Source organism: Camellia sinensis, chromosome 3, assembly GCF_055761805.1.
Source record: "Camellia sinensis isolate YWXY chromosome 3, ASM5576180v1, whole genome shotgun sequence".
Classification (NCBI taxonomy): Eukaryota; Viridiplantae; Streptophyta; class Magnoliopsida; order Ericales; family Theaceae; genus Camellia; species Camellia sinensis.
The window spans coordinates 84,210,052-84,229,453 of record NC_138963.1 but is presented as its reverse complement, the minus strand read 5'-3'; the positions used below and the strand labels follow the sequence as shown (position 1 = coordinate 84,229,453).

Genomic DNA, 19,402 nt, shown 5'->3' with positions numbered 1-19,402 from the left:
ACACACCTCGTATGATATGATGGAGTTCTGGTTTTGGGTTGTTTTGGAAAGATGGTAAAAAGTGATTTTTTGGCTTTTAACTAAGCTTTTGGCTTTTTCAGACAAATGATTTGGAAAGACGGTAAAAAGTGATTTTTTGGCTTTTAACTAAGCTTTTGGCTTTTTTAGACAAATGATTTGAGAAGTTGGTAAAAAGTGAATTTTGACTTTTTTGATTAATATTTGTTTATGATATCAAATCATAATAAAATGACCAAATTATCCCTATTTATTTAAAATATTTACAACTTCACCTATGTAACACATTTTGATCAATGAGGGTAAAATTGTAATTTCACCGTTGGCTAAAAACCAACTTCCCAAATGAAAAAAAAAGACAAAAAATCCAACTTTTAACTTTTACTACAAACCAAAAAAAGTGACTAAAAGCCAACTTCCTAAAATAGCCCTTTGTACTCGCCTTTAACGATCCGTTTTGTTGAGGATTTAGAAAAGGCAAAAAGGAAAAATGTATGTTTTTTTTTTTGGCATGGGAGAGTTTTAAGTTATTAAAAAAATTAAAAATTCTATAATTTATATTAAAAAGTTAAAAAGAATTCTATTTTTTATATACTTTTTATAAAAAATTAGAAAATCATGTCAAATATATTAATTTTTTTATTTCATATTTTAATTAAAAAGTTAAAAAATTATTAAAATAACTTGTTCTTAAATGAGACTTTAAAAAAGAAAAGTAAAATGTACGTGAAATTAAGTGAATATAATATATTTTATCTATAAATATTTTTAAAATATCTTTTTAAATCTCTCAATCTATCTATTTATATATTATATAAGGAAAAAAGAGTTTTTAATAAGAAGTATTGTGAGAGTTTTAATATCTCATACTAATTTTCTTGATTTTCTTAATTTTAAACGATTAAAAAAATCTCTATTAGCTAGCTAATTAGTTTATGATTTATTTGATAATCTTATATCGGAAGAAGAAGGAAAAATTGAATTATTTTATTCATATAAAGTCAATCTTATACTCTTATTTAATATTATAACGTTGTACATCTTCGAACTTAATATAATTCAAAATTTAAAATAAAATTAGTGAGGAGTATTGTGAGAGTTTTAATGTCTCATAGTAATTTCCCTGATTCTCTTAATTTTAAATAATTAAAAAAATCTCCATTAGCTAACTAATTAGTCTATGATTTATTTAATAATCTTACATCGGGAAAAAAAAGAAAAAAGTGAATTATTTTATTCATATAAAATCAATCTTATACTCCAATTTAATATTATAGTGTTGTACATGTTCCAATTTAATATAATTTAAATTTTCAAATAAAATTTAAAAGTTTAATTAATTAACTTTTCTATAAGTTGGTGGGTCTTTTGACCTAACTGATTAGGCTAAATTATTTTTGATTTGACTGATTCGTTGGTTTAATCGTGATTTTAACAGTTTTGTCAAAATATATTGATTAGATTTGTTTAATTTGAAATAAAGATTTGTTTGATTCAAAATAAATTAAAGATTGATCTGATTAAAGATTGAACGACTAAGATTGTTTGATTAAAAATAAGCTTCCTATCCAATAAATTATTAACTTTTATTTTATAATCTCCTATAGAAAAAAGAATAAAAAATGAGTTGTTTTACCTATATAAAGTGAACCTTAATATTGTGGTGTTGTGCATGCTTCAATTCAAATCAGTTTAAATTTTAAAATTTAAATATTATTTAAAAGTTTTAATTAATTAATTTTTGTATAAGTTGGTTGGTTATTTGACCTAACCGATTAGGTTGAACCATTTTTAGTTTGGAACATTGTGAGAGTTTTAATATCTTATACTAATTTTCTTGATTTTCTTAATTTTAAACAATTAAGAAAATCTCCATTAAACTAGCCCATTAGTCTCTATGATTTATTTGATAATTCTACATCGAGAGAAGAAGGAAAGTGAATTATTTTACTCTTATAAAGTAAATCGTATGCTCTCATTTAATATTGTAATGTTGCGCATGTTTCAATTTAATATAATTTAAAATTTAAAATATAATTTAAAATTTTAATTAATTAATTTTTGTGTAAGTTGGTTGGTCTTTTGACCTAACTGATTAGGCTAAATCATTTTTTATTTGACTGATTCATTGGTTTAACCACAATTTTAGCAGTTTTATTAAAATACATTGATTAGATTTGTTTGGTTCGAAATAAACTAAAGAATGATTTGATTAAAGATTGAACGATTGAGATTGCTTGATTAAAAAAAAAAATCTCATGTCTAAATAATTGTAAACTTTTATTTTATAATCTCACATCGAAAAACGAAGGAAAACGTGGGTTGTTTTACTTATATGAAGTGAGCCTTAATATTGTAGTTTTGTGCATATTTCAATTCAAGTCAATTTAAATTTTAAAATTAAAATATCATTTAAAAGTTTTGATTAATTAATTTTTGTATAAGTTGGTTGGCTGAACCGTTTTTAGTTTGACTGATTAGCCGGTTTAACCGCGATTTCTTATACTGATTTTCTCAATTTTAAACAATTAAAAAAATTTCCATTAGCTAACTTTCATTTAATCATATAAAAATAAAATTCTAATTAGTTTATAATTTATTTTATAATCACATGTCGGGAGAAGAAGAAAAAAAGTGAGTTGTTTCATTTATATAAAGTAAATCTTATACTCTCATTTAATATTGTAGTGCTGTGCATAATTTAGTTCAAGACAGTTTAAATTTTAAAATAAAAATTCTAATTAGTCTATGATATGATTTATTTTATAATTCCACATTGGGAAAAGAAAGAAAAAGTGAGTTGTTTCACTTATATAAAGTGAATCTTATACTCCCATTAATATTGTAGTGTTGTGCATGTTTCAATTTAAGACAGTTTAAATTTTAAAATAAAATTTAAAAGTTTTAATTAATTAATTTTTGTGTAAGTTGGTTGGTCAGTTGGTCTTTTGACCCAATCGATTAGGCTAAATCATTTTTTATTTGACTGATTCGTTGGTTTAACTGTGATTTTAGCAATTTTATTAAAATATATTGGTTAGACTTGTTTGATTCAAAATAAACTAAAAATTGACCTAATTAAAGATTAAATGACTGATATTGTTTGATTCAAAATAAACTTCCTGTCCGAATAATCCTGCATCGGGAAAAAAAGAGAGTTGTTTCATCAGTTATATAAATATATGCTCTCATTTAATATTGTAGTTTTCTATATGTTTTAATTGAAAACAAATTAAATTTTAAATAAAATAAAATTTAAAAATTTTAATTTATTAATTTTTGTGTAAGACTTTTGAGCGATTTTAACGATTTTATCAATATATATATTGTTTTATTTCTAAAAAGTATGTGTCAGTTTTATAACAAGCTTTAATATAGAATAAACTAAAACTAAAAGAATTTATAAAATGAAATTTATTTTTATTTTATCATTAATACATATATATATATATATTTGTAATTTATGCTATTTTTTTCATCTTTACCAATTATTTTTATTTTATGACATCTATTTCTTATTGTGAATTTAAAATATACAATTAATAACATAATAATTGTAATATATATATTATAATAAATTGATTAAAATTTAAATAATTCTAAATTATTTTTCTATACTTTTAAATAAGTTTTATATTATTATTTAATTTTAAAATTATTTTTAATTATTTATTTAATCCGTGCATCGCACTGGTTCATATGCTAGTTAAATATAATGTAAAGCAGTAACTCCAAAATCCAACAGTTTGGAAATTTTGCAAATATACTCCAAACAAAAAAGGAGAATTCTACCTTATTTTTCTTTTTAATTATAATTAATTTTTTTAATTGTGTTATTACTTTGATGTATTTACTTATGATTTTTTTTTTTTTTTTGGTATGTTTACTTATATAGAGTTATACACACTCCTACCATAGTCTTTCTTCCAAAAAAAAAAAAAAAGTGAATTCACTGTATTTGGATAATTTAATTACAAACCAATGAAAGAAATTTTAATTCGCATTAAACCTAATAGTTTTTTTCATATTTAAAAAAATCAAATTGTTTATCAAATTAATCTACTTTTTTAAAAAATACAAATTCAAAATGCAACTTTATCATGAAATTTTATGTTTAAAATGTGATTACATATTGATATCACTCACTAGTGTATAGATGTGGATCATGTCAATACGAAATTGTATGTTTAAGATGCAATTTCATATTGATATAATTTACTGGTGTATAGATGCAGATCATGTCATGTCAATCACATGTTTAATATATGATTTCATCATAAAATTGTATTTTGAACATGCGCTTTTAAAAAGAGAGTTAATTTGATAAATAATTTGAAAAGTTGATTATCTATCTAAATAATTTAATTTTTTTGAAACATTAAAAAAAAAAAAAAAAACTCTTAAAACTAGGATAACTGAAAGCATTGTTATTTGTACATGATTTTTTTCCAAGCGTAGTCATTAAAAGTTAAATTTTTATTACAATTCATACCCTTAAATATAATTAATATTAAAGACAAAATCACAACCACCACAAAAAAAAAAAAAAAAACTTTATTGAAAAAATTACTAAAAATAAAATAAAATAAATCTAAGGTTTGACCTTGTCAACAAATTAAACATTCACATCCCTACCACTTCCCATGGCCTCCTTTTCAATCACCCTATTGCCTCTTCTCTCCATTCTGCATCCTTTTCGATATTACTCATTGATTTTCTTTTTCTTTCAGTCAAAATTTCTCTCTATCTTTTATATGAGGTTGGGATCAGCGACTATTGGAAAGCAAAGTCAAGGAAAATGAAAAAGGAATTGGCGTAAAAAAATAAGAATGGTGAGATTGAAGGAAATGGAAGAGTTTCAGGGACGAGGGGTTGCAAGGAAGGAAGAAGTGGGAAAGAATGAATGAAGGTATGTAGTAAGAGAAGAGATAGTGCTAGGTGGAAGGAAAATGGGTAGGGGAGGTAGTGAGAGATGCTGGTATAGTGGATGTGGGGTTAGAATTTGAGACGTTAAGAATTGAAATAATTCAGTATGATATTAGTTATGACATTATTTTGATTATGATTTAAATTTTTTTTTTATTAGATCTTATGTGGTATTTGGTTATAATTTTATTTTATTTTATTTTATTTTATTTTTAAGTTAACATTTATGGTGATAAACCATACAAATATCATAATTTGAATATGGAACTGACCCTTTACAACATTACCGATGTGCATAACAAATGATGGGGATTTGTGAAGTGTCAAACATTACTCCAACCGCTACTAGCCTATATATGTCAATTCAAAGTCCTAAATAACCATGGCACACCATTAAACCAATGGAAAATGATTGGTGGCCCTAAAAAATTTGCCCCTAATGCCCCTAATTTCTAATTTTGGAAACTATTTTCTTTTTTTCTTTCTTTTTTCCTTTTTTTTTTTTTTTTTTTTTACCTAAAGTGGAAATACGGGGCAATCGAGCCCCCTGTTTTCGGGCCCTGAATCACGGTTGTAAACCAATATTCACTCTTCTAATTATAAATATAAAATGCATATCCTTATAAGTTCAAAGTCATTACAAAAACTTGATTTCGTGTACCACTAAAATTAATTATTCCTCCCTTCTCCTACATTTATAGTTTGTTTTTTTTTATCCTTGGCCAAGGAATTTTTTATTTTTTTAAACACTCGTAATTATCGAATCATATGAGAATTTTAAAATATAGAAATATAAAAATATGATATAATAATTGATGGATAAAAAAAGTATCTCCGATACACAAAAGCATAAACATTTTAGGTGGCATTTGGCTTCACTTTTCAAAATTCTTCCCAGTCAATGGGAATCCATTTGAATTTTGTTTTCTAGTTTGGTGAGATTAACACAAAACCCTCTTACCAAAACTCACGAAGATAGAAAGCTCATTCAAAAGAATCCAATAACACCGACTTTCAAAATTTGATCAAAATTTTTTTCTCACGAAGTCGTACAGTAATTAAGTGACATATAAACCAATGTAATAGTGTTCAAAATACTATAGTTTAACATTTATACTCTAATCTAACAATAGTAAATTTTGACTTCATTCCTTCCCTTCCTTTCAGTTACTATCATTTCAACTTTGTCTGAGTTGGTGTGAATTCAAAGGGAAAATACGTTTTGATCACCGAAGTCATAGATGTGAGATAAAATATTTACATCTATACATCACATCAATGACTTTGGAGATAAAAAATTTTAGTATTTGTATCTATACATCACGTCAATGACTTTGTGCCTGTTTAGCAGAAATTACTTACAGCTTATTTCAGCTTTCAGCTTAATTTAAGCTATTTTGATGTGTTTGGTTTAGCTTATAGCTTATAGCTTATAGCTTTGTGGAAGTCAGAAATCAGCTTATTCTTTGAGTGGGGCAGGAGATGCTTTAAGAATAAGCTGAAAGTTATAAGCTATAAGCTGTTTAGGCTAAAGTTATAAGCACTTTCCTACAGCTCTACCAAACAGGGCTTTTGGAGATAATTTTTTTTAATATTCATAGCATTACTCTTTTTAATGATGTGGTAAAGCATAGAAATATATATATATATATATATATAAAAGGTAATATCAATGACATGATATCACCATTTAATAATTATTTTTTCTCCTATGTATATGTGGTAAGGTGGTTACATTGTGAAAGTGTGGTTCTCCCCTCTCGTATATGTTTACAATTAGTTAATGATATCACATATCATTAATGTCGTGGTATCACCGTTACACTAATTTTTTAATCAAAAGTATGACATTTGCCAAATATAACCATAAATTTGTTATCAAATTTCAACCACTCATTTTTTTTTTAGTTCAACAGTAAGGGATGTTCAGGCCAACTTATGCTCAACTCGACTAATTCCCTTCATGATTTGGTCAAAGGCGACGCCGAGACAAGGGAATTTACAAGAAATTTCTTTCGTGTGATCTGACCCCAAGAGCTGAACCTTTAACAATTATGTGGGAAGCATACCCACCAATCATTCAAGACAACATGCAAGGTTTTAACCACTCATTTAGCCATACGTTAGGAGACAAACAAACAGAAAGAATAAAAAATCGACTAGAAATTATGTTTGGCTTGAAATTTTCAAAAATAATTTTCGAGTTTTTAATTTGTATATATATTTTTAGTAATTTTTTTTAATATTTAATTTATTTTTTTGCATTTTTAATTTGTGTTTTTTTAATGAGTATTTTATGTTTATTTTTTAGATGCACCTAAATCTATATGTATTTAAGAAATAAAAATATTTGTGAAGATATGGAAAACAGTTGAGTTTTAGATGATTTATTTTTAAATTAATCAATAATTGACATAGAATAGTTCATATTACTATAATTAAGGTTCATTTTTTAAGGGTCTCAATCATTTCTATGGTGATGTGTTGATGTAAATTTATAAGTTCTTATTGTTATCAATTCTTCCTCCACAACAACACCACCACACCCCCCTCCCCCCCCCCCCCCCCCATTTTAAAGGTATCCTTCTCTAACAGCTTAAATATTTAATTGAGATATCTGATAAAAATATATATATACATATTTAAATGAGATAGTAAGGATAAAATTGTCCTCCTTAATATGCAGGATAATCAATTTGGGGGTAAAAAATTGGCTTATTGAGGACCTTAAACATAAAAATAATTGATTAAATTTGTAAAAGATCTAAATAAGGTGAAATGAAGCCGATTTTGGGGGCAAAAGTTGGCTTATTGAGGACCCTAAATCTAAATTACAAATTCATTTAAATTTGAAAAAGATCAAATAAGATGAGTAAGAAATTTTTCCTATACAACGTAATCAAACCAGAACTATGCCTGAACATACTAGGATGCTCAGGACTAGAACATGCTGAGATGGCAAAGACATGAAAAATTACTACTGGAATCAGAAAAGGAAAAATGAGCACGTCAATTTCGCATTAAACCTCATCTTAAGTTTTTAAAGTAGTAATCACAATATATTATGGAATCAAAAGGGGTTTACAGAAAAACCTACAAGTCTCCTCTGCCCATTTTTGACAGAGAGAGCTGATGCATTTACCGAGCATACATTTTTACTCACAATTTGTTGAGACTTCACCAGTCTCAATTTCTGGAGCTCATAAAAGGTACAAAACAAGACCCAAAAAAAAAAAAAAAGGATTCAAACGTCTTCAGGTATAGTTTCTATCACCCAAAAGCAGAACGAATCACTGTAATGTGCCTCAGCGGATGTGTTATATCCTTGCCTCCAGCATGCTCCACGAATTCAGCTGGAGAAAATGAGCTTCCATGGCACACACAAACGATGCTGACCTCTGTTTTGGTATATCTGTACAAAAACCCCGTAATGGTTTTCCCATTTGGACCATTTCCTGTAGTTGAAACACAAGGCATTTGTGAGAAGGAAGGGACACTCTGAGTTTTGGGCTTTGGAGGCTTGCTGAAATCCCTATCGGCCACCTTCGATGGACCAGGGTTTGGATTTTGAGATTTATTAATGTTATTCTCGACCGGATCAGGTTGGCTTACTGAGTGAGTTTGTTCGCTATGTTTAGTCAGGTGGGCTTGGATGATGCCTGGTGAAACTGTCTTCTCAGTACAGTTTGTTGCTTTAGCATTGGCTTCGGCAGAGTCCATATAGTTAGAGGAAACACTGTGCTCTGACTGTCCCAGTTGTTTGCTTGCTGTGTTCAGCTGGGATTGTTCTGGTTTGCAGTGACTTGAATGGCTTCTTCCAGTATCGCTGCTGCTGCTGCCACCTGCAAAGAAAAAAGGAACCAAAATGTATTCTTAATCTCAGGGTGGAAGATATATGTATAGTGAAGTTAGTCCAGATTCTATTAGCAATCAAATGTGTGGTGAATTTTTTATTATTTAATTGATCCATTGACTTTAAATGGTGTTTTCTAATTTTATCAACATGAATGAGGCCAATGCTGAAGCCACAACTATCACAAATTACATTAAAAACAATGAATTAGACTGCATTATATTGATGCTATTCCATTAGTTGTTCCCATTTTTCTTTAATGCTTTATTTGGTGTACTTGAATGAGGTGGAATGGAATGCTCATTCCATCAAAATGTCTGTCCTCACGTTTAATTTACTAAAAAATAATAAAAATAGCATTGCAAATGAAATCATCATTTACTATTGTAAAGGAATGACCACTTCATAGAAAAAAAGTTAAGGAATGATAATTCCATTCGATTCTACCTCATTCCAATGACATAAGCACTACCTAAGAGCTCCACCTTTGGTGATGGTTTTCCACTTTAGATGCTCATGAAATATCCTTCAATGTCCATGCAGCCTAAATGAACTAACTTATCTAAAAGCTATTCAAGAAGCCCTTTTATAGACAATGACCAATTCTTTCATCTAGCAAATAAAATGATTCAAGAAGTGTAGGTTGAGGTTGTTCATGCTATTAATGTGACAAGGAAATTTAGTCAACAAATTCCAGAAAAGAATAAAACTCCAATATGTTGGATCAAGAGAAAACACTTTCAGACTGTCAATGCAAATTGCTGCAGAACAGGAAAATTCCAAAAATATCGACGTTGTCATCTGAAGTTGCACAAGTTACATGAGAAGCTTAAAGTTTGAAACACTTCAAATGACAACAGTTTTGTGCTTGATCATGTATGAGCTATGGAGGTGCAAGTTGCCTATCAGGTAAGGTATCTTGGTGTTTGTAGCAGAAACCAAATGATAGTAAATGAGAAGGCATCAAATGAAGAAAAAGTGTTTTGATACCATACACTGCAATTGATTGAACTATATACTGTGGGGATTTTCTCATTTAGTGACTACAGTGATTCGTCAATCAAATAATATCGAAATTTAAGTCATATTCTACTTGCCTCACCAAACCAAAACTGTCTCTCTGACTCACCCACAGAGAATTTAAGGGCGCCTTTGTATGGATGCGGGAGTTCAAATCAAAGCATTTGGAGTTAAATGGATAGAAAAACAATGGAAGATTTAAGACAAGTTGAGATAGAAGATGTAAGTGCTTTTGTAACTAAAAAGAGAATTCTTAGCATGGTTATTTCAAATCCATCATGATAAAGCTATTTAACTAAATCTTGAAATTCATTGGTAAACTACCATATCTAAATTTGAATTATGATCTTTGAATGATTAAGGTCAAATCCTTTGATTTAAAATCCAATTCACCCAAACGGACCCTACGATTGTGTTTAGAAGCTAATTTTCTTCTCCATTTCTCTTGCTTCTCCTTTGCCTACCTAAATCCATCATCCAAACACAGCCCAATTGTTATTTAAGCAATGTAATGGAATATAGCTAACCAAGGTTTTACATAATGAACCACGGCTAACCCCACCAACCCTTTAGATCTCTCTCTTAATAATTTGACTGGAAAAAAAAAAACCCTATGATCTCTACAACCATGGCAAGCAGCTACCTTTTCTCAGTTGGGATGCCACCATCAATAAACAAGAGGCTCAATCTAAATTGCATTCGACATATACTTGAGAAATACATCATGCTGAAACCACAATGATATCTATAGATCTGACTTGGCATCATGAAACCTGTAATGCTCCCAAATTCACCCATCCTGGAACCAAATATTTTGATCAAGAAATGGAAAAACTACACTCAACAATTCCTAGTGCAAGTCATTCACTTTGCTGCAGTGAGTTTCTTTCTCAATCAAATTTTGTATTACAATCCAAAATGGCATAGTACTTGCTTGCAATCAATTTTGACACAACTTTTAAAGTGGAAGAAATCTCCATGTCAGACTAAACCATGTGATGAAAGAATCTAATCTTAAAAAAGAGAATTGGAACTTTGGCTAAAAACATGAAAATCAACAACTGCCAATGCGAACTAATTATCTAGGATGAATAGAGAACTTAAAAACTCTAAGAAAACAGTCCCAAAATTCCAAGAGTTAAACTAAAAATCATCTACTAGTTTGGTTTTCTGCTAAACACGCCTTCAATCTTGTTGTTTAACTAAAAATCGAAAGAGGGCATATAAACTACAGGTGAATTTGCAAGCAAGAAAGAAATGTTAAAAGAGAAAGAGAAACAGAGATATACCTTGGCGAGAGGTGCTGCCATGTTCCGAAACGACAGAAGAACTGCAGACTGGAGACCCATTCGACACCGCATTCCGATTTCCACCGTCTTTGCCGCTGTTATTATGCTCTGAATCGGACCCAATCAATGGATTACACCCAGAATTCAGATTCCCCTGATATGGCTGTAAACTCCGCCAACCCACAACATTTGGACCCCAACACGGCGTCACACAAGGGTACGCCAACGGCACATACTGCACCGGAATCGAACCCCCCTGACTTAGATTTGGGGCTTCATTGTGTTGTTTCATCTCTTCCTCATTCACGACAACGCATTTGTTGCCGATTCCCTTTTTATCTCTCTTACATGTTCGCTCTGCAACGTTTGCTTCCTTCTCTCTCATCTCTCTGTCTCTGACCCAATTTTGAAGGCGTTGAGTCTCCAGCAACATTTTATCGTCAGACAAAACAACGCCCGTCCTCAGCTTCTCTTCTCTCTTCTTTCGCGCCTCTTGCCTTCTCAGCGCTTGAATCTCGCGTTTTCTATGCGGATCTAAATTCTCCGGCTCAGAATCTCCAACAACCGGATCGATCTTCGAAGATCTCGAGAGGCATTGATTTTCCTGGCTGATCAGATCTGCGTCTGAATTGATTGTTTTCTCAACTTGAGGATTTAATTTCGTGGAGTTTCTGAAACTTCCACCAACAGACAACGCCAAACTCAGCTCAATCTCTTCATCATCTTCTCCAACTCGAGAAACCTCCAACATTGCACGATTGCTCGCCATCCAAGTCTACAACTTCATCAACAATAACCACAAAAATATTTTTCTAGGGTTTGCTTCTTCTTCTTCAATTTGGTTTTGAATTGATTACTTAGTAGAGAGAGAGAGAGAGAGAGAGAGATCTACCCAAAAATCACACAAAAAGAGAGATGGCGAAGACGGAATGCCACCTGGCGAGGCGTGAGGGACGGTTGGGTTGACACGTAGGAAGATTGTGTCAAGTTAAATTTAGCGGGAAGGCATTATTTCATGGTTGTTTCTGTGTTTTAATTGCATGCGTTGGGATTGACACGTGGTGGACATCGAGCGGGGCAGTGCTAACATGAATGAGAGCCAGACACATGTTCGATTTGGAGTTTTTCACCCAATAGCTGTGAATCCGGTCCACCGGAAATACGGCCACGTGGGTTGAGATCTTGGTTGTCTCCTCGAATCTCAGCCGTCACTTTCAGTTGTGTAGTCTACGCACCCCCTAGAAGGATGAACCACGTAGCTTCTTGAGGGTCCGACACGTGGTTGTGTTGTTTGTTTCAGTGGGCCTCGTTCCGTACGAGGTGAGCGGCAGTTGAGACGGTAGGGAGACGCGTGTCGTGTTATAATAACATGACAGCTGCCAGATCAACCTGTATTGCAGCTTTTATTGGATTTGGGATTGTGATGTGACGAGTCTAGTGGCCTATGCGGTTGGTGATGACACGCGGCGAAAGCTGTTTGCATAAATTCACACACAAGATTCATATCTATGTTAGAACAATTATTTACATGGTGACCCTTATATTACAAAGAAATTATTATTTTAACCCAAGGGGTTGTGGCATTGTGGTAAGGCCTTGGGGTTTATGCCCCAAGGTCACAAGTTCAATTCTCCTTTGGGTCAATCTCCTAGGCGAAGTATTATTAGTTAGGAGGTTGGACCTCAAGGATGTCTAATTAGCTACTTGGTGTGGGTTTAATGTTCCCCCGCTGTGCGAGTCCTGACTTAATCGAAACTTGCCTTGGGAGGTCGGGACAAGCTTTTAGGTTATACTTGGGAGGTCGGGACAAGCTTCCAAGTTATAGTCTCTTACTCGGAACAGACAACAGGACACCCTAGTGATCTCCTCATGGGCGGCCTTGGACCTGGAGAAGTGTAGAAGGATTTCCCTGTAACAAAAAAAAAAAAAAAATGTACCAATAAATCTTTTAAATTATTGAGAATAGGGATGGTCAAGGATAGATTTTTGTTGGATTTGTTAATACCCGCCCCTGTCCCTGCCACCACTCCTTCATTTCCCAATCTCGTTACGAGATAAAGTTTTTTATTCCTTACCCCTACACCTCCAACATTCGAACCTGCACCGATTATCTAATTAAGGTTAAGTTTGACATCTTAAAAAAAAGTTAAAAAGTTAAAAAGTCACTCTCCTATTAAAGTTACATCATCTTATTTAAGTCACATCACTTCTCTACCACATCACTTCAAACCCAACACATATTTTATAAAAAATCAAAAAGTGCACTTATTTAGAACATCTCAAACAACTCCTAAATAAAGCAAACTTCATGTTTCAATAAGAAGTGGAGAAGATTAGTGGTTTAAGAAACAAATAACATCTATGAAACAGAATTATGAATTACAAATCAAAGAATACAATTATTGTACAAATTAAATTTAAAAAAATATCATTAATAGAAAAAATTACATTACATATAATGTTTATTTCTCCTCCGATAGCTGTTGGTTTTGCAGAGGCTTCAATTAGACACTTAAGAAGGACAACTAGCTAGACAACCTACATGTCAACCGAGTTTTGAGATGAATTAGGAATTTTGTAAAAAGATTTTATAAAAATTTACTCTAGGTAGGTCGACGGGCTAATTTAATCAAACTTTTAAGGCCAAGTTTGGCAACTCTAAAATAATTCATCTTTTTATTTTTTTTTCATCACATCACCTCTCTACTTTTCTGCACATCTTTTCATAAAAAAGCAAAAAATACACTTATTTAGGTCATCCTAAACAACCCCTAAATTTACCATTCAAGTGCATCATATTAGATCAAATTTTTCATTAAATTTTTACTCAAATTTTCACTCAAATTTAATAAAGCATTGGATATGCTCCGAGATAGATAAATAGATCAAAACAAGTATGATATATATTAAAAGTGAAAAGTCTCATACAATGGTCGAAGAGTAACTGAAAATTTTTGAGAAAATAAAAATTTGAAATAGCTACCAACGTAGCTTATATTATGGGATTTTGAGACTTGTTTTTATCATAAATAGATTAAAAGCCCTTAGTATAAAAGCAAGTCTGATATATATTAAGAGTGAAAAGTCTGATACAATGGTTGAAGAGTATAGAGGGTCATAAATTAAAGTCAAAATTAAGTATGGACCTAAGTATGGAGGTCACCCCTATTAGGTGACTAGGAATGATTAAAGGAGCATAGGCCAAAGCTTAAGAGAAGTGGGTCAACAGTGGGCCGGAACAAGTCTGACCCACCAAAGGTCCGAACCAACTCCATAAAGAAAAATGTCTAAGTTAAGATGCGAAGGCAACACTTGCGGTAGTCAAGTTGCTGAGGCATTTTGCCTCAGTGCTGCTATTTCCAATATTGTCGGTTCTATCGCCATTTGAAATTGCTGAGGTAAAGAGAAAATCGAAGCAATTAAGTTGCAGAGACAACATTTGCAGTGACCAAGTTACGGAGGTACTTTGTCGACGCCGCCATCTCTAGTATTATCTGTGCCGCCAGTTGAACTTGCCACGGGAGATAGCTACCGCAGCAACTACAGTCGCCGTAGCTAACTTGCGGAGGGAACACCTCGCTAAATTGATACAAGCCTTTAAGAGAGGCTTTTGAGGCACTTTGCCTTAACGCCGCCATTCCTAGTATTGCCGATATAGCGATCCCGGTTTTGCCCTGACTTTCTTTGTGTCCCGGACTTGGGTTTCGTGGTTGAATATTGTATCCCTGTCTTATTTTTCCCATTTGACTCTTTGTATTTGAGTTTTGGAACGTGTTGGGCGAGTTGGAAACAAGTTGGTTATTGTATGGTTTAGATTGTTGTCGCCTAGATTTCTACTTCTTCACTCGAACGAGACTTCTTGCGCTCGAGCGAGCCTTGTTGAATTTGTTCCTTCGCTTGAGTGACGCTTCTTGCGCTCGAGCGAGGATTGAGAGTCCTCAGGTTTTCTTCTAGACGCATCTTTTTTGGGAAAGGTGAAGTTCTTCGCTCGAGCGAGATTTCTTCCGCTCAAGTGAGCTATGTGTTACTTATTCCTTTGATCGAGTGAGACTTCTTATGCTCGAGCGTGCGTCTGCATCTGTGGCAGACCTGAAACTTTGCATTCTGCACTCAAGCGATGCTTCTTGTGCTTGAGCGAGGTTACTTGTTGTGTCTGGTCGCTTGAGTGACAACTCATTCACTCGAGCGAAGGTTGCGTATATCAGTTCACAGCAGAGTGATTTTACTTCACTTTTTGATCTCTTTTCTCCTAAAAACCCTAGATTGGCTGCCTTTCTCTCTAAAAGTCCAACTTCTCTCTACAAATCCCTTAGAACCTAAGAGTTTCTACCTTAGTCCCTTTGCTAAAGAGGTAGAGTATTGTGTGAGCTTCCATTTGATCCGAAAAATGTGGAGTTTGGTCATCTTCAAAGTTTCTCCCTTTTTCTCCTTTGAGCTTCCACACTTGAGGTAGGTATATTCTACTCTTTAATAAGAGTTTTAACCTAGATATTTGTCATTTTGTATAAATGGTGAGATTTGGGAAGATTTGGGTAAAAGTTAAGGTTTGGCCTCTAAACTAAAGGGGGGTTTTCATGTTGATTTACAAGGTAATCTTGGGGGTTTGTGTATGAGGTTCTTTATTGTTGAAATTGTGAGATTTGGACCTATGGGTTGATGATTTGGAATAGGGAGAAAATTGCTCTAAGTTGAGTTGAAATAACTATTTGTGTAAATAATGAAATTGGTTTGGGAATTATGAAATTGGGGGGATATGTGATTGAATGGTGTAGTTTGGTTTGATAAACCACATACCTATGAAAAGCTCATAATTTATCTGTTGATGGAATTGTTTATCTATTTAGAAAATATCTGTTTTGGGCTATCGGTAGAGGATAGCTATGATTGTTGCAGCAACTGCATGAAGACTAGGTAAATTGGAACTAGTCATATGAATATTGTCATTGAATATGACGGATTGATTAAATTGTTGAATATGTGAATTTTGGTGGTCATTGTATATAACATGCTTTTAAATACATTGTATATGTATTGTTGTTTAGGAGGAGATAGGGGATGCATTCCATTGTTTGGTAGGAGATAGGGGATGGACTTCATTGATAATTAAGTTGGCCGGAGTGTCCAGGGTGAAAGTCTTGAAATTACACATATACGGGTACCGGTTTCCTCGAATATGATTCCGTAAAATGGCAAGAAAATGGAAGTGTTGAATAATGTTTGTTATTGAAGTGTTGATAAATGAGTTGTAGTCTCGTTTTGAATTGTTTAGATAATAATGAATTATGTCAATAAATTGATTTGGATAAATGAATAGAAATGGATTGAAATACGGATGTCGATATTGATTGGTCATGAAAAATGAGTAAGTTGATTTACTAGTATTGAACATTTATCTGATGCTTATATCTTAGTTAATTCTCATATATTGTTTAGTATATCTTTACTGGGTTTTGGCTCACTCTACTTGGGAAATCATTTTCAGGTACATATGACATACCACCTCTAAGGACATAGCTTGGGAGGTTTAGGGGCTGAAGGCTCTACTTTTGTGATTTCGTTTTGTGTTGAATGTTTATTCAAGTCGAGGGCTTTACTTGTATAGAGACTAGACTCTTCTTTTGTTGTAACCAAACGAAGTCTTGGAAAGATGTAAGCCCTTAGGGCATTTATTTTGTTATTATCAATTAGGGTTACATGTTATAGTTTCAAGATGAACATTTATGAAAGTGTAATGCATGTGGTATTTTTTGTAATATTAACTCTGATGAATGAAAATATAACATTTCTGTTATATCTATAGATCTTGTGAGTGATTGATTATATCATATTTTGAGGGCGTTACAGCCGATGCTGCCACTTGAAGTTGTTGGGGGTAAAGAGAAAACTAGAGCAACTAAGTTACAAAGGCAACACTTGCAGCGACCAAGTTGCAGAGGTACTTTGTCGGCGCCGCCATCTCCAGTATTATCTGCGCCGCCATTTGAACTTGCCACAGAAAATAGCCACCGCATCAACTACAGCCACCACAACTAACTTAAGGAGGGAACACCCCGCCAAGGTGATAACAGTCTTCGGGAGAAGCTTTCCCTCTACAAGTAGAGGTTAATGCTTGGTGCTGATAGCAAGCCCTAAGGCATTACTAGCCTAGGGCTGATAGTAGGCCTCAAAAGTCATTTTTAGCTCGGCGCTGATAACAGGCCCCGAAGACCATTAGTTCGGCACTGACAGCAGGCCCCGAAGCTCACTAGCTTGGCGCTGATAGCAGGCTCCAAGGCTTACTGGTTGGAACATAGCAGGCCCAGAGATACCAGTATACCTTGGTAATCTTGCAAAGATGGGAGTAGGGCAACTCGAGTGTAAGGGACTCCCTTTTTATTACCCAAGTCATGGACCTGCCTTAATCGCATAGGCAGGACTAAGGAAACCCCCTTAGGCTTGGTACTAAGGCACAACATGGCTGATAATAGGCTTGGTTGTGGCTTTCATCTTAGGAAGCTAGAAGTTTGTGGTTAGGCGGCTAAGAGTGGAGGCTTCACTGAGGTGAACACGAAAACACGACTGATATCAAGCTATAAAGTCTTGAGAATGTATGTACTGGCTAAATAGAACTGAGAAGGCAAGTGCAGCAGCAATGTTTACCGCTGCAAGTGCATTTGCTAAGGTTCGAGCTGAGAAGACAAGTGTAGCAGTAAATATTACCGCTGCAAGTGCACTTGCTGAGGCTCAAAAGGTAGTTGCAGTGCCAAACACTTCTGCCTCAAGTGCACTTGCTGAGGCATTTGTGCCAAACAAATAGTACACATGCAGATGAACGCATGGCACCTTCAGCCTGGTAGCTCAAGGCAAAATATTCCATATGATCCTTAGGGACACCTGTATTCTCTCCATTTGGGCACTTGGTGTTCTCTTGGTACCAAGGAAAAGCCTATAAATAGGACCCAATTTCCCAATGTCTAAGAGAGGATAATTGGGAATTTGGGGAAGATGCTAGCCATTTGTACGCTGCTATTCATTTCTTCTTGAGCTACTTTTCGCCCTCACCTAGCTATTCATCCTCCAGTCATATGACCATTGTTGGACCATTAACATAGTTTTGCCTTTTTAATCATTGTTCACATCGGTCCCCTTACAAAGAGTAGCTGAAATTTTTTGAGAAAATAAAAAGTTTGAAACAGCTACCAACGTAGCTTATATTATGGGATTTTGAGACTTGTTTTTATCATAAATAGATTAAAAGCCCTTAGTCTTTTAGACTCCCAATAGGACATGAAAAGTCTCAGAATATATTAATTTATATATGGTTAGGATTGGATTGGATAGTGCATCCCCGCCCCGATCCCGCTTCGGGTGGAGAAAAAAATACACACTCCCGACCTATCTCTTTAATGGATCGAGTAAAATATGTCCCATTTGCATCGAGTAGGGGTGGGTTTTTGCGGGGTAGGTCAAAATGACCATCCCTAATTTAGAAATATCATTTTACCTCCTAAATTATAAAAGTATATAAATGGATTTCATAAATTATTGGCATGTTTCACTTTGACCTCTTTCATTAGCGCCGTCAAATTTGTACGTTTTTATAGATCAAGGAGTCCATTTGTATGTTTTTATAGTTTAGGAGGTAAAATAATACTTCTCAATAATTTATGGGATCTATTTGTACATTTTTATAGTTTAAGTGGTCAAAATAATATTTCTTAATAATTTAGGAGATCTTCGTATAAATAACCCTAAAACAAGTAGAATTTTGAAAACGTTTAATTGTGAATTAATGATTAACTCAATCCAATGATTGAAATTGTTCTACCTAGTATAGAAATGTAACACTTGTAACTATTTAATAGATAGGTTGTGCGGAGATTTTTTGTTGGGCTTTTTTTATTATTATTTTTTTTATGCAAGTATTTTTTAAGAAAAAGATTAGAGATACTAGGGTTGGGTATAGGGTTATCTGAACTGTACAACCCGCCCAACCCGAACCGATTCGTATATAAATGAGCGGTTTTGCAGACACAATGCGGGCGGATGTGATTTGAAATATGACATTATTGTTGGTTGCGGGCGGGTTACGGGTTTTACCCACACTTGCAAGAACCCGCCCGTACTTAGATTCTTTTTTTTTATTATTTATTTTTAAAAACTTGGAATATATCCATTTGTTCATTGGTAAATTTTTTATATATTCAACATATTTTCCTACTATATTGAGATGCAATATATACACATTTGTTTATCTTTTCATTCCTTTATTCTTTTACACTTTTTTCTTTTCAAAGGAATTATGAAGATCGAAGAT

The 19,402-nt window shown here is 33.1% G+C and overlaps 1 protein-coding gene across 1 annotated transcript; it reads right to left on the bottom strand.

The window, feature by feature from the left end:
* Positions 1 to 7,976: 7,976 nt before the first annotated feature.
* Positions 7,977 to 12,358, bottom strand: LOC114283015 (uncharacterized). Its single transcript, XM_028225814.2, has 2 exons — positions 11,107 to 12,358; positions 7,977 to 8,786 (listed from the first exon to the last, which is right to left on the bottom strand). Exons 1-2 carry the CDS (start codon positions 11,873 to 11,875, stop codon positions 8,215 to 8,217), a joined length of 1,341 nt encoding a protein of 446 aa, XP_028081615.1. The 5' UTR covers positions 11,876 to 12,358; the 3' UTR covers positions 7,977 to 8,214.
* Positions 12,359 to 19,402: the final 7,044 nt, after the last annotated feature.

What these genes read in the sequence shown, in the direction of transcription:
- LOC114283015 (XM_028225814.2), bottom strand. Translation starts at nt 11,875, where the DNA reads ATGGCGAGCAATCGTGCAATGTTGGAGGTTTCTCGAGTTGGAGAAGAT. An exon ending in TGGCAGCACCTCTCGCCAAG is followed by an intron (nt 8,787 to 11,106) that starts GTATATCTCTGT and finishes TTTTCTTTGCAG; the next exon opens with GTGGCAGCAGCAGCAGCGAT.